Source organism: Solea solea, chromosome 10 (genome assembly GCF_958295425.1).
Source record: "Solea solea chromosome 10, fSolSol10.1, whole genome shotgun sequence".
Lineage (NCBI taxonomy): Eukaryota > Metazoa > Chordata > Actinopteri > Pleuronectiformes > Soleidae > Solea > Solea solea.
This window is the reverse complement of record NC_081143.1, coordinates 28,506,578-28,521,834: the sequence shown is the minus strand read 5'-3', so window position 1 is coordinate 28,521,834 and position 15,257 is coordinate 28,506,578. Positions and strand designations below refer to the sequence as shown.

Sequence of the window (15,257 nt, the reverse complement as noted above, 5' to 3'; positions counted from 1 at the left end):
GGAGTATTGATGAAGACACTAACAATATTCTTGATGATATTTCATAGAATTTCAAAATAAAAGCGTGTTGATATGGACGGTAAATACTGTAGTTCACAATGATTTAAAATGACTCTATTTCATTAAAAACCTACAGACATAACTCATGAGACAAAAAGACGTGCCTTGTGTTTGCTTGGTTGTCGTCTTGTAATTGAAACAAAACTTCATGATGATGAAAACAGTAGGGACAGAAATCACAATTAACCCAATGGTGAGTGGAATGTTATCTGCAGAAACAAACAAACAAACAAACAAACACACACAGTGACTTAATGACAGCCTTTTACAGTTATGATCATAGATGTGTTGAAATAATCAAAGTTTGTCCTCACAGTGTCTGTTGTTGTTGTTGACATCTGTGGTGTCTGTGCTGCACAGAGTCTCAACAGTGAGCGCGTGACTCTTCCTCTCAGCAGGATTCTCAGCCACACAGTTATACTGAGAGCTGAAGTCCTGCAGCTGCACAGTGAGTGGCAGAGGGAGAGCAGAGCTGCTGCTGTTCACTATCTGCTCGTCTCTGTTCCACGACAGCGTCGTCTCTTCAGCTGCGTCCACAGAACACAGCAGAGTGCAGCTGTCAGCGCTCACACTCTCTCTGGTCACTGCTGGCACTGGGACGCTCGCTGGAATTTAATGACAGATTTAAAATATGGAACATTTTGGGATGAATTATAGACACAATATACTCGTATATACAGTCTGTGTGTGTCTGTGCAACAGGACTGACAATCTGATCTTAATCCAATACCTGGATTTGGAAAACTGCTGATACCAGAGCTCTTTTTTTCTTGATAGTGTAACTAAACCCCTGAAACCACTGTTGTCAGGTGTAAACCAGTGTAAGTGGATATCTGTATATAATGTTATTTACTGATCCAGGTGTAAATATTCACAGTTTAATGGAAAGTTAAATCAAACTCATCATGGGTCTGCTTCCACCCACTTAAAGAGGAACTAAACCCCGGTTCTGAGGCTGACTCCGCCCAATGCCTGATTTTGAAAATCTACAAAAAGTGGGCAGGGAGTTATTAGTGAGTGAGGAGGGGAAGGAGGGGCGAGTGAGCACCACGAGGGGCGTGATGATCGAGTGACAGCGAGCGCAGTGGTGCTGTGGTATTCCCATGGCAGCTTAGAGTTGATTCAGTGTGAGATACACGCGTTTCAATACGTTCACCGCACATGAATTAGTGATCTATGAGTCCATGTGTCCCAGAATGCATTTCGGCGGAACATAGCAGCAGATAATAGAAATATAAATATGTTTCTGTTTTAACATCATTTGAGGCGAGAAATGAGTCATTTAGAATTCAAACATGTGGTTTGTGTATGAAGATATGACGTATTTATAGTTCAGCAGCGACGGTCATTGTATTTGTATGTCTATATAATATGTACATATATACACACACACACTACTCTACAATGCTGTAACATATCTATTTCCACATTGTACTGTATAATTTTAATAAAAATTAAATTTATTAATAAATTAATTAATAAATGAAGTTAAATATTGAAAGTGTGAAAATAATAACTATATATATGCACACCCGTCGCGATGGGCGCATAGGGAGCCAGGCCCGCCCCCAAGAGTGCTTGTGCCCCCCACTTGAGGCACAGATCTCTTAAAAAAATTACTTTAATTTGTATTTCATATGTATTTCATTTATGACTAAATAAATGACTTGTTAAACACTAATGTTGCATTCTTTGTCATTAAAACATTAAAACTATGGGCCTGGTTGGCACAGTCAATAAAACGGAGAGCTTCCCCCGTGCGTATATAAAGACGCAAATGCCGCTGTTCACCACACAGGTGCTGAAAAGTGACAACACATCACTCACTGTCTACCAGGGCCAAACACATGCAGATGACCAGTGGCAGTGTTTTGTAATATCCTCGACCTGGCTGCAATAAATGCCTCAGTTCTTTATAATAAAAAATAAATATGCGTTGATGACACAGAGAAACTTCATCGTGCGCCTCGCAAATGAACTGCGTTCTGTCCACATGAGCGCAAAAGCCCGACACGTCGTGGTGCGCGAGCCCCGACAGGAGCGTCAAGAGAGAAGTCAAATGATTTGATATACATATGTTAATGCGTTAATTAATTAATTAATTAAACCGTTTTAAGTGTAAATAAATCAATAATTTCTATTGAGTTATAAATTAAAAAATAAAAGGCCTTTTATCTGTAATTTCAAGAACGGATTCAATTTCTGTTCATCAATGAACACATTTTCTCACTTGTTAGTATTCACATTTTGCTTCCTCATCACCTGTATTAATAATTGTAAATTATGGTCATAACATTTATACCATGGATATTATTTTAAATTGAGGTTTGTAAGTCCCACAGCATTGTAAGTGGGCATGTGCGTGTTGTTATTCAGCACCGTTTTCTGTATGTGTTGCGGGACCCGTGTCCGTCTCATCATATGTAAACTTTATGATTTACAAATGACGCGCTGGTTGTAGGCTATACCTGCTCATATTGCTGTTGGTTATGTTTAACGTGATGATTACATGCTGCGCGAATAGAGCATAGGATAATAAAAAATATACGTACTGTAGGTTAATAATTAAAACTGAGGTCTGGCGACGGGTCTGTATATATATGCATTTATTAAAAGTATTTCATATGTTCATTTATCAACACTGTAGGTGGCGGTAATGAGGCTTAAGCACTTTGCGCCACCTGCAATTCAAACAGTAGAATAAGGAAGTAGCTGCTGTTCCAATTGAAGAATCATACTTGTGTACTCCCCTACTTGGCAACTATGTACTCCAGGCGTACTTCTCAAGTATATACTTCCCAAGTACGCAAGTACATACTTGCATACTTGAGTATTGAGAAACGGCCAATGGGAGCTGAGGTGAATGAGATGACTGAGAAGGAAGATCATGACAGGATGCTTCTATTGGCTGTTTTACCACAACTCGTCCACATATAGGACTGTGGAATGATCACTACTCCAGATCTTAAAATCACTCCTGTGTCTCCATGCACTCGCTTCTCTGACGTCAGAGGGTTTACTCTGGTCGTCACGGCAACGGAAAGTCAACACGGATGTTACTATTTGCATTAGATAAGGTTCTGTTCTATTCAGAGCCTTAATGTATGTGAGGAGTAACTCATCCTGTGTGTTTACTGACTGTTTTATGTTTCAATACAAAAACAGTGAGTTTGGGTGAAAGAGGGAGATTTCTTTTTTTAACGTGTGTCTGCACTGACACACGTTAAAAACTCAGCACCTTAAGACACAGGAACTGACACTGAACTGTTTACACATGACAAACACAGCTGGAGACGATCTGAGGGTCAGACGTGTTCTTCACAGAGAGGAGGCGGAGCTTCTCCTGTTGAATAGCAGGACTCTGGTCTGAAAACAGCTAATGTGACCATATCATAGAGCAGTGGTTCCCAACCTTTTTTCCTTGAAGCCCCCCTTGATTGTGTCCAGGACCCCTGTCCACGGCACGCACACAAAAAAGAAAAGTAAAAAGTTCATATGCAGAAATAAACAGCAGTTGTAGGTTTTTGTTCCTTTTCCAACAGTAGATATAGATAAAGACTGTCCTGTGCTTCCATTAAATCAAAACTAAGGCATTGACTTGTTTTCTTTTTTTGAGTCTTTGGTACTTTCTCACACAACAGGAACGTGATCAGGTGTTGGTGATAAATACCTTAATAAGCTGAAAGGTGGACCAAAAAAATTCTAGTTTTTATTTGGATGATACTGACTTGTAATTATCCAGTAGTGTGTGATTGAGATGCACAAATATAATGATATTAACCTCACAAACTCAGAGCAACGTTTGAGGTCACATGAGGAGTTGGATGTTATCACCAGTATAGTGATCAGTATATTAGTGGAAGATATGTTCACTTACCATAAACTTTGAGTTTAAATGCAGAGGGAATGCCATCATTGGGAAAGGTAATAAAATAATCCCCTGTATTGTTTCTTTGTAATCCTGTGAGTGTAAACAGTCCAGTGCTTTTGTTCCACAGAATTCTGTCACTGGAAATGTTTTTCGAAAATATTTCCAGATTTCCATCTCTCACCATAGCAATCATTTTTCCTCTAAATAAAAGAAATCCAAACTCGCTGACAGGGACAGGTAGAGTGATGTTTCCTCCTTCAGTGGCTGTCAGCTTCCTCGTCACGTTGTCAGCAGCAGATGAGCTCATGACTGTAACACACAGAGACAACAACTCTGATTATTCATAAAAAGGAGAGAAGGGCGTTCTCCAGGAATTAACTGGTTGTTGATAGAGCGGCAAGGTGTATGGGGTGTGTCCCCGTTAAAAGACACGGATGCAGATGTCCAGTTTAGTGTTGGATTTATTGAAGTCACCAAGAATACAATACAACTGAACAGTAAAACTCCTAAACAACATGGGCTTTCCAACACAGCCGCCCCCGACTGTCTACACAGACAGTCGAATCCAAGATGGAAAGTCCACTCAAGTAACTGGAACTTCCGCCGAGTCTTCCAGCTTAGGGAGCCGGACCAGACGAGCTACTGGTCGTACATATGTCCGATCTTTGACCTTGATGGCAGCGGTCCGGATGCGTCCGTCAGCTCCAGGGTAAGTGGCTGTTACCTTCCCAACAGGCCATAGAGCTCGCGGGAGTTGTGGATCCACGATGAGCACCACTTGATTTGGTTCAAGCTGTTTCCCATCCTTCAGCCACTTCTGTCTCTCCTGTAGGCTGGGCAGATAGTGACTGATAAATCTGGACCAGAAGTGGTCCACGAGGACTTGGCTGTGCCGCCATCGACAATTCCCGAGGGTATTACTGAGGTCGTAAACAACCTGTGGAAGAGATGCATCATAGCGTCCCATTAGTAGGATGCTAGGCGTGATGGGATCCGGATCAGCTACGTCTGACGAGACATAACCAAGGGGCTTAGCATTCAGTATGCCCTCCACTTCTACTAAAACTGTGCGGAGCACTGTTTCAGGCACGGACTGCTCCTTAAGTACCACCTTGAGAGCGGTCTTGACGGACCTCACTTCTCTCTCCCACGTTCCACCGAAGTGGGGAGCACTGGGGGGATTGAAGCAGAACTCAATCTGCTGTTCTGCCAACTGTTCCTTCAGTTGAGGGACCATTGCCTCGAAGGCCACGCGTAGCTCTCGGGCTCCACCAGTGAAATTGGTTCCGTTATCAGACAGGAGCTCAAAAGGTTTGCCTCTTCTAGAGATAAAACGTCGTAAAGACATCAGAAAGGCATCAGTGTCGAGGCTCTCCAAGAGGTCTAAATGCACACAACGGGTTGTCATGCACTTAAAAACAATTCCCCAACGCTTCTCTGTTCTGCGTCCAATCTTGACTGTGAATGGACCGAAACAATCGACTCCAGTCGAATAGAAGGGTGGTTTATAGAGGCGTAGACGAGCAGGTGGTAAATCCGCCATCTTAGGGACAGAAGGGCTGGCTCGCCATGCCTGGCATTGCATGCAACAACTCTGACACCTCTTCACCGCTTCCCTCCCCCGCAGAATCCAGAACCGACGACGTAGCTCAGCTAGCACTCTTTCAGGTCCAGGATGCAGGAGGGTCTCATCAAAATCTCGAATGATGAGGTTGGTCAGCGGATGCTTGGGGTCTAGCAAGACTGGGTGAATGGTGTCTTGTGGTAGCTGCTCCGTTCTTCGCAACCTCCCCCCGACTCTGAGAAGTCTTGTGTCCTTGTCATATTCGGGAGATAGGGAGCCCAAACGACTGGTAGCTGGCAAAGGTCGGTCTGAAATGAGAGCTTTGACCTCCTCTGGAAATGACTCCAATTGCGCCCGTCTCAGGAGGAGATTCTTAGCCTTGATGTAGTCAGCTGCTTCACTGGGTGAGTCAGGATTTGGGTCGGCCGCCCCGTGAAGGGACCGTGCGGTCGTCTGCATCAAGTCCTTCCACGTGGAGAACTGGCTGACATCAGGGAGTTTAAGACACGTGTCGACAGTTACGTGTCCGCAGAAGGATGATTTCCTCAGCTCACTATCATCCGTCTCCAGATAGGATGATGGGCTGGTCGGCCAGTATTCCTCTGCGTAATGCAGGAAATCAGGGCCTTGGTGCCAACGATGTGGTCGAGACAGCTCCTTCAGGGTCTTGCCCCGAGTGATGTCATCAGCGGGGTTGTTCGCACTGTCCACGTACCTCCAGTGGCTCACCTCTGTAAGGTTCTGTATCTCTGCCACACGTGTACCCACAAAGACCTTATAGTTACAGGATTCCGACTTGATCCAGTGTAGAACTGTAGTAGAGTCGGACCAGAGCGTGATCCTACTGATGGGTAAGGTGAGCTCAGTGTGGAGAACACTGGCTAGTTGCGCACCGGTAAGTGCTGGCTCACCTGGCCAGGACAAAGGAAACATGGACTTCATTCTGAGCGTCTTCTGTCCGTAGGTAAGCGACAGACCCGTAGGCCCTCTCGGAAGCGTCACAGAATATCTGCAGATCTCTGCTTGATGTTGGCGAGTCTGCTGACGCTGGTGCATAACATCAGGGAATCTCCATCTGGATGAGATCTGGAATCTCTTGTTCCCAGGCAAGCCATCTGTCACGGAGGCTCTGGGGCTGGATCGGCTCATCCCAACCGATTTGTATTTTCCAAAGATCCTGAACTAGAATCTTGGCTCTGGTGGTAAACGGTACAATATAACCTAGGGGGTCGTATTGACAAGCAAGTACCTTGTAGACATTCCTCAAAGTGGGTTCGGTTCTCTCCACTGGTCTATGTTTGTACTTTAGAGAGTCACGGAGGCAATCCCAACGTAGTCCAAGAGTTGGCTCCTGCAGGTCCATGCTGGATTGGGAAAGCCACAGCTCACTGCTCTCGGATCTGACGTTGGATGGAAGATGCTCAATGACCTCCGGGATGTTGCTAGCCCACTGGCGTATCTCGAAGCCCCCTGTGTGGAGTAGCTGGCGCAGACCATCAACAAGATTCTTCGCTTCCTCCTTTGAGTGGGTGCTGCGGAGACAGTTATCTACATAGAATGACTGCCCAACACAATCAACGAGATGGCTGTCGGACTCACCCGTATCCTGGGCATGCCGCTGCAGGGCGTAGATAGCACAGCAAGGGCTACACGTAGTACCAAATGGAAGGACTTGCCATTCATAAATCTTTGGCTCTTCGGTCTTCTTCATGTCCCGCCAGATGAAACGCAGAACAGGTTTGTCGGCTGGCAGAAGGCGAATCTGGTGGAACATACCTTTGATATCACCACTCACTGCAACTGGGTACTGCCGAAACCGAATGAGGACTCCTAGCAGCGATGGGCATAGGGCAGGTCCAGGAAGAAGAAGGTCGTTGAGAGATTTTCCTTCGTACTGAAAGGAACAGTTGAAGACAATCCTGTCTTTGTTGTTGTGTCGCACCATATGGTGAGGTATAAACCAGGATTCCGGAGTTGATGTTGCTGCCTCTGGAGGCACCACTGCTACGTAGCCCATCTTCTCTAGTTTGTAGATCTCCTGACAATAGATCTCGGCGCGCTGTGGGTCTTTGGCGAGTCTCCTCTCAGTAGCACGAAGACGAGGCAACACTGCTTCCATAGAAGCTTGAAATGTAGTGGATTTGGCTCGGCGAAACAACGGTGTAGCGTATCTTTGGACCCCTTCAACATTGACCCTAACAGTTGATGTCTGGAGCAGGTTTAAGGCCTGCTGATCTTGCTTCGATCGGGTCACCTGCTTCTCGCTTGTGTACGGCAGCGTGTCGATCTGCCAAAGGCGTTCGACGTTCTTGAAGAGTTCAGAGGTAGGCGAGACTGTTGCTGTAAACAGGCACTGCTGGTTGGATGCAGGAACTTGGTCGACACTGGTGGGACCTTGAAGTGACCAGCCAAGCTTGGTGTGGACTGCAATGGGTCCTCCGGAGGGTCCCAACTGCACCGGCTCTATAGGTGTCAGGAGATGAGCCATGTCGGATCCGATGAGCAACAGGGGTTGAGCACGATCTACCAGAGGCAAAGGTAGGTGGCGGAGGTGCTTATATCTCCGTTGGAGGATTTTCACTGGATATGAATGTTCTGAGAGTCCCAGGTTGTCAGCGGTGAACGCCTGACGTACGTGATATTTCTCTTCAGGTTTGGGCAGTGAAGACACATAGAAGGCAACTGATGCACCATGAAGCTGCACCACATCTTGATGAACAGTTCGGAGGGTAAGTGTTTCAGGCTGCGCAATGAGGTTCAGGCGTTTCACAGCGCATGGCAAGATGATGTTTCGCTCTGAACCATCGTCTAGAACTGCATAGGTCTCCAGTACTCTGTCTTGATTATGAAGTAGGACCTTCACAACCTTCAACATCACCTTGGGGGATCTGTTTGGTCTGTCCAGGTACACTTTTGCAGACGGAGCGGTCACCATGAGCACACTCTTCTGGGTTTGCTGGACTGCATCGTGTAGTACTGTGAGATGCTGCTCTTTGCAAGTATTGCATGGTCGCTTGAGGGTGCAAACCTCGGGCTTGTGAGATCGTCCGCACTTCCAACATCGATGTCCGTCCTTGATCCACTTCACAACCTGGTTTGTGTTCAATTTCTTAAACTCAGTGCAGGCGTTCAGAAAATGTTCTTTATTGTCACAGTGGGGGCAATATGGTTTCGGTTTGGACAAGGATGTTGGTTGTGAAGACCGTCCTTTGGGGCTTTGGTCTCCACTGGCAGTGAGGAGGAACGCTGTTGACTTCTCCTTTGATCAGATGAAGGGACGTTGGTCCTTCTTCGGTGGCTTGGTTGCTTCATAATTATAAAGTGAAGCTGCCCGACCTGCTATGCGTTTAGCTTGGGATTTCATCTGTAGCCAGGAACTCAGATCAGGTAGGGTGTAAGTCTGGTCGGTACCTGTCCTAAGAATACCTTGGTTCAGACAGTATTCCACGAACCCATCACGATAGCTTGGCGGCATCTTGCTCAGTAGTCGGTCGACATGAGATCCACATCGCAGTTCGTAGCCATTCTGTCCCTCCAGGGTCCTAAGCATGCCTACCAGGGATTGGATGGACAGGGCAAATGCATCAAAGGCTTCGGAGTCTCCAAATTTGAGAGCTGGAGTGTTTAGGATGGCACCTAATTCACTTTGGACGAGCTGGTGAGGTTGACCATACTTGTCCTGTAGAGCTTGCATAGCTGCTGTATACAGCCTTGGATCATGCATGTAGGCTTTGGCCAGTTGGAGCGCACTCTGTAGCTTCAGATGTCCAAGGAGCACTTGATATTTGTATTGCTCGTTCAGATGCACATGGCTGTTCAGAAGGTTGTCGAGCGCCATCTTCAATAAGGCGAAGTCACTTTCTTTGCCACTCTCAAAGCAAGGAATCATAGGTTTGGGGATGCTGTAGATGGGGCAAAGAACTGAGACACACCAGCAGATGGCTGCTGTCGACTGGATTGAGGCAAGGCTGAAGTGGAGTACGACGCTGCTTGGACAGGATAGGTGAAGGCTGATTGAGTTGGCTGATGCTGCACTGGATGAGCCAAATATGGAGTAGGGACCAGGTTGTAGTTCACTGGCGCTAAACTAGAAGGCAAGAATGCAGAAGAAGGAGCAGACTGTAACAGTGAGGGAAGAGATGGATACTGTGCTGAAGGTGGAGCAGGAGCTGCGAGAGGCTGAGCCAACAATACTGAAGGCGGAGCCACACGGAACGCTGGAGGCGGAGCCACGGGGAGCGGAGCCGCAGGGAGCGCTGGAGGTGGAGCCTCAGGGTTACTTGTCATGTGCTGCTCTGATGGGCCAGGATCCTGTGATTTCTCTTTGAGGAGAGAAGTAACCATCTTAGCTATCTCCAGCTCATTCTCTCTCTTCTTTAGCTGACGTCGTTTCTCCATCTGTCTGGTTAGCGATTCTTGTGTTCTAATGGCTTCCTCTTGTAGCTGTTGGGCTTCTCTGGCTTGGCTTTGAAGCCTCTGACACTCGTAGTCTCTTTGTTGATCCTCCTCCATGTGCTGTTGTAATTCCTCAAGCTCCATTTCCTTCAGTCGCTCTTCGAGCTGGGCTGTTTCTAGCTCTGATAAAATGTGAGAGGGGAATCTACAGGTGGATGAGCGAGATGAGCGTCCAGACCTGGAGTTGGAGCTCCTCCGAGATGAGCATGTTTTTCGGCTATGCGAACTCTGGGTGGAGGGAGCCTGTTGTGTGGTGTGGGTTTGTCCCTCTGACGGGAGATTTGCAACCACATAGTCACTCAGGTAAGCTGGGAGGTGTCGCTCTCTCTGCGAAGCACGTTGGGGTGCTGGCTCAGTCTGGGCATCTGTATGATCCATACCTTGGTTATTACTCTAATCCGGCTCGAAGGACCATAAAAAGGAGAGAAGGGCGTTCTCCAGGAATTAACTGGTTGTTGATAGAGCGGCAAGGTGTATGGGGTGTGTCCCCGTTAAAAGACACGGATGCAGATGTCCAGTTTAGTGTTGGATTTATTGAAGTCACCAAGAATACAATACAACTGAACAGTAAAACTCCTAAACAACATGGGCTTTCCAACAATTAACAAGCTGTCAGATACACAGAGGTGAGACACAACAGCATCAATACATTTGATTTTAGAACAATATCTCTCTCCAACACAGTGACAGTGTAAAGAAAGGCAAAGGGCTCACGGTGGTTGAGTGGTAGATCAAGTTGTCTTTCAAATGGAAGCTTGATATAATGTTATTTATTGTGCATGGGTATGAAAGATGTGAGACATAGATGCAGTGTATAAAGTGTGAACAGGTGAACGGCAAAACGAGTGTAAATCAACTCTGAGACTAGAAAAGTCTTTCATTTCTAAATACAGACCATTTACTATAAACTTCTATCATTTAGTACAAACAGAAACTCAAATGCAGGTTTCATGGAAAAATGATGTTCATACACACTAGAGCTATGGCTGCTCAATATATGGATATTATATCTATATGGTGACATGATGAGACAACGTCTGCTCTTAGATTTTATTATATTTATTTATGCTTTTAAATATTTATTCTACTGAATTATTTGTGATAGCAGAATTTGACATATTTACAGTCCATGTGATTGTTTGTAACACACATAAATATCTTTTATCCGACATTAAAAAGCCAAAGAAATAAAGCAGGTATTATGTGAAATGAAAGGTAATGACTGTATTTTAAGATCATGTAATACAGCTCATGAACAGTAGATTATATATTATTTTACAGTGTATTATCACTCTCCTCTCTTGTTATTATGAAGCACAAACATCTCAAAGAAAACGTTTCATGAGTCCAGAGATTTATATCCACATATATCTCACAAATTAGAAATAGATATACAAATAATAAGGTTGCTGAACCATAAAAGGAGAAGTTGAAAGAAAAAAATCACTGACTGCATTCTCTTCTACATTAATGTTTAGTTTAATCTATTAGTTTATGTGATTGTTATTTATTACGTTGACTTGTCTTTGCTGCTGTAACGCTGTAAACTTCTATCTGAACAAAAACGTCACGTTCAAAGTCACTTATCTCGCGTTTGCTGTTTTTAACTTCAGTGCATTAACAGCTGTTTTCTATGATGGAGTATTAGGGCCACATTGAGGGAACAAGTGCACAGACATCGAGAATAAAGTGGTAATATTCTAACCTGTTGTTTTAGATGAGGGCTGTGGAGTATTTCATGGAATTGTACTTCAGAAGGTCGTCTTTGTGTGAGGTGATGTTGGTGACTCTGCAGTGTACAGTAGCAAAGATATAAAAATGATTTTAAATACAAAATCACCTAAATTGCCTTTGTCTGTGGTGGTTTGTGTAACACTACAGTTAACAGCAGTGAAATATGATTTTATTTTGTGCAGCTCGTGTTTTCAGCGCCGCACTTTGCAGACGGTCCCTGGGCACACACACACACACACACACACACACACACACGTTATTCTTCCAGCGCGGAATTCAGGTCACTTTGATGAAAATGTTACTGTAGCTCATTGATTACACAATTCTGATTAGGAAGAGACCACGCGTGTGTTTATAGAACGTTTCGTTTACACGTTATTGAACCGGAAAGTCTGAATCTGTCCTTCATATGGTCACACTGCAGCTCCAAGCATCACCGAGAACTCTGCAGTGGAACAGTTCATTACATTACATGTCATTTAGCAGACGCTTTTATCCAAAGCGACTTACAATAAGTGCATTTAAACATTTGGGTACAAATAAGATCTAGAAGTAAGTAAGAGCTTCAAGTAAACCAAACTATGAAGTGCTAGTCATAAGTGAGATATATAAGTGTTTTTTTTTGTTTTTGTTTTTTTTTCAATTCCACAAACGCAGCGATTTCCTCCAAGTTCTCCTGGTTCTTTCTGTGGAAAACATGCATTTTCTTGCTCTCCTCTTTGAAAACAACAGGTTCAAATATCACGCCTTTATTCTGGTAAATGTACGACTTTAACGTCGTAAATGAAGACTTTATTCTCGAAGTCTGTGAATAGTTTTTCTCAATGTGGCTCCGTCGTAGTTTTCAGTACAGAGAACAAACATGATTAAAAACATCTGTCAGGTCACAACTTACCTATGAAGAAGAAAACAACTGTCATCTGCGTCTTCATCGCACTGGAAACACCAACGTTTTTCACTCAGCGACAGACACACAGAGAAGTGTGTGTGTGTGTGTGTGTGTGTGTGTGTGTGTGTGTGTGTGTGAGAGAGAGAGAGAGACAGACAGAGTGGGAGGATTCCAGTTGTTTTCCCTGTTAACTCTTAAAGTTCCTGCAGACATTTCCTGTCATTCTGTTTGTTATTATTAAGTCATGTTGAATAAATATCGCTCACATTTTCCAGAGGAGAGGATTTTCATTTGTGTTAAAAGTTAAAACTGTCGTCTCAGTTTGTTAAAGTTGGTAAAGTTGGAAAGATATTGACAGATTCAGACTTTCCTGTTCAATAACTTGTAAACAAAACGTTCTATAAACACAAGCGTGGTCTCTGTTAAAGGTGCATTTTGTTTGTTTGTATGACTTTATCTCTGATAAACACACATCTTTGGTTTGGAGCTTATAATTAGTCAATGTAAGTGAAGAGTTCTTACACATTAAACTGAATCTTCAGTCAGAGGTGGTCCCACACACACACTCATGCAGAAAGGCCCTCAGTCTTCTTGCAGCAAGGCAACACTGTGACCTAAGAGGAAGTTCTGTTGATGTAAACAAATAAATAATTATAAACTACTCGAAAGAACGAGGTGTTTTTTTGAAGTGTGACTTTGAACAACACGAGACAAAGAGACACAATCTTTAGTTATTATCTCTATGTTGGACTTATCTAGTGATGCTGATAAAACACTGGGGACACAGAGTGTCGTTTGGATGAATAAATACATTTAAATCTGTACTTTCTGACTGTGTTTGTGTCACTGACAGGAAACCACTCGTGTCCCATTTTAATGCAACTACGGCTCATTAAAGCAGAAGCTTCACTCTGGCTGTCCAGCCTTTGAAGCCATCTGGTTGACCACATCGTGACGTTTATGAGTCAAACGAACAAAGGCAATGGCTCTGGCTGACTCTTGTTACCGTGGAAACCAACCACAGGATGGTTTCTAACACGTTCTCACACATCAACAGCACACTGTCTGTAGGTGACAACGTTTCAGTGGCCACAGTTTCCACTGTGTGAATGTACACGTGTCTTCTTATAGAGTTTGTGTGGTCAGGCTGGAACAGAACAGATGCATGTGTCTGTCATGGTTTAACCCACACTCACGCTCTCACTGACACACACACACACACACACACACACACACACACACACACGCACACACACACAAACACACACACGCACAGATGACAAAAGAGTGGATTAAAATAGCCAAATGCAAAATTTGAATGCAGTTGTAGTTGGTTGGTGTTTGACCAGAGAGAGACAGTAGATACGAGTTTAATCACAATATGTATAATTTTAATACTTGACTGAAGATTTGAACAAATGACTTTATTAGATACTCACACACACACTAGTTTACACCTGGAAAAAAAGGTGTTTTAGTTACACTTCAACATATCTGAAGAATCTTAAGGCATAAATGTCATGAGGTGAACTTTTAGTTGTGTTTATTGTTGTTGATGAGCCTGCAGGTGCACCGGGTTGGTTCTCTAGAGTCAGCAGAGACAGTCAGTCCTGACTCTGGGTCAGGACTTCATGCAACCACATGAAAAACATGTTGTCTCTTTAAACCAGAAGCAATAACATGGCGTTGATCACACAAGACTGTTTTGTATATGAAACCTGTTTAGTCAGTGGAACATCTGCCACCCTCAGTCTGTTTGTCGGGAAAATCCAACTGTAACAAGAGAACATTGATCCGATGGAAAGCCCCGTTTAATCTCAGGCTGATAAAGAATCCCAGTCTAACCGTGGGCAAACTAACTAAACAATGAAACACTCATTTCATTTGTATTCCATGATATTAAATTGTATAATCAAGAATATACCAGAATCATTGTGATTCTGCTCTTTCAGCCTGGGGAAAAAACACTTTATGTAAAAATTGTATACAATAACATGTTCTCACAAATGGACGTTCAACTATAGCACTGGCTCCATGTTATCATAAATGATATTTAATAATCCTGCTAAAGGCTGACCCAGAGTTATGACTGTCCACACTAAGCCTTAAAGCAGGAAACAGGTCCTCAGGGCAGCTCTGCTTCAGCTCCATGAGTGAAAATATAATAACAAACATGTGGTGACATGAATGTTCATGCAACCAACCGGATAGTTCAGTTGATTCGGTTTTTTTGAGTGTGGTTGTAGAGGTAACTCAGCACTGACTGCACTGTCACTTAAACTCACCATCAAACAGCTTTTTCACATTTGGAAACTGAAGTCGTGTTGATTTGTAAACCACTCCAATCAGTGATTTTACATCCCAGCACACAGGAGCTGTGAATCCACTGCGACCTCTATGACAAGCTTCACATGTGTGATCGTGAGGCAGCGACTGTGTCCCTGTAACTGGGAACAATTCACCGTACGATGAATATCTTTTGGAGTTAGTCTCCGTTTATTTCTGACACGAGGAGGCGAGTCAAAGAAAACTCCCATCAGCACGTGAAACACAGGGAAACGTGCTCTCTAGAAAATAAACATGTACATGACGCCTCAAATTTAGCATGATAACCTCTACATATGTATAATGACAACGCTCAACAATACGGAAATCACACAAGCGCACATCACGTACCTCTCCCA

The 15,257-nt window shown here is 44.0% G+C and overlaps 2 protein-coding genes across 2 annotated transcripts in view; both read right to left on the bottom strand.

The window, feature by feature from the left end:
* LOC131467097 (uncharacterized) overlaps positions 1-15,257 on the bottom strand; it is a 37,027-nt gene that overhangs the window by 3,704 nt on the left and 18,066 nt on the right. The window lies entirely within an intron of this gene.
* On the bottom strand, positions 357-12,659 carry LOC131467108 (uncharacterized). The gene is made up of 3 exons (XM_058640836.1): positions 12,580-12,659; positions 3,938-4,240; positions 357-665 (listed from the first exon to the last, which is right to left on the bottom strand). The coding sequence occupies exons 1-3, from the start codon at positions 12,614-12,616 to the stop codon at positions 358-360; spliced, it is 648 nt and encodes a 215-aa protein (XP_058496819.1). The 5' UTR covers positions 12,617-12,659; the 3' UTR covers position 357.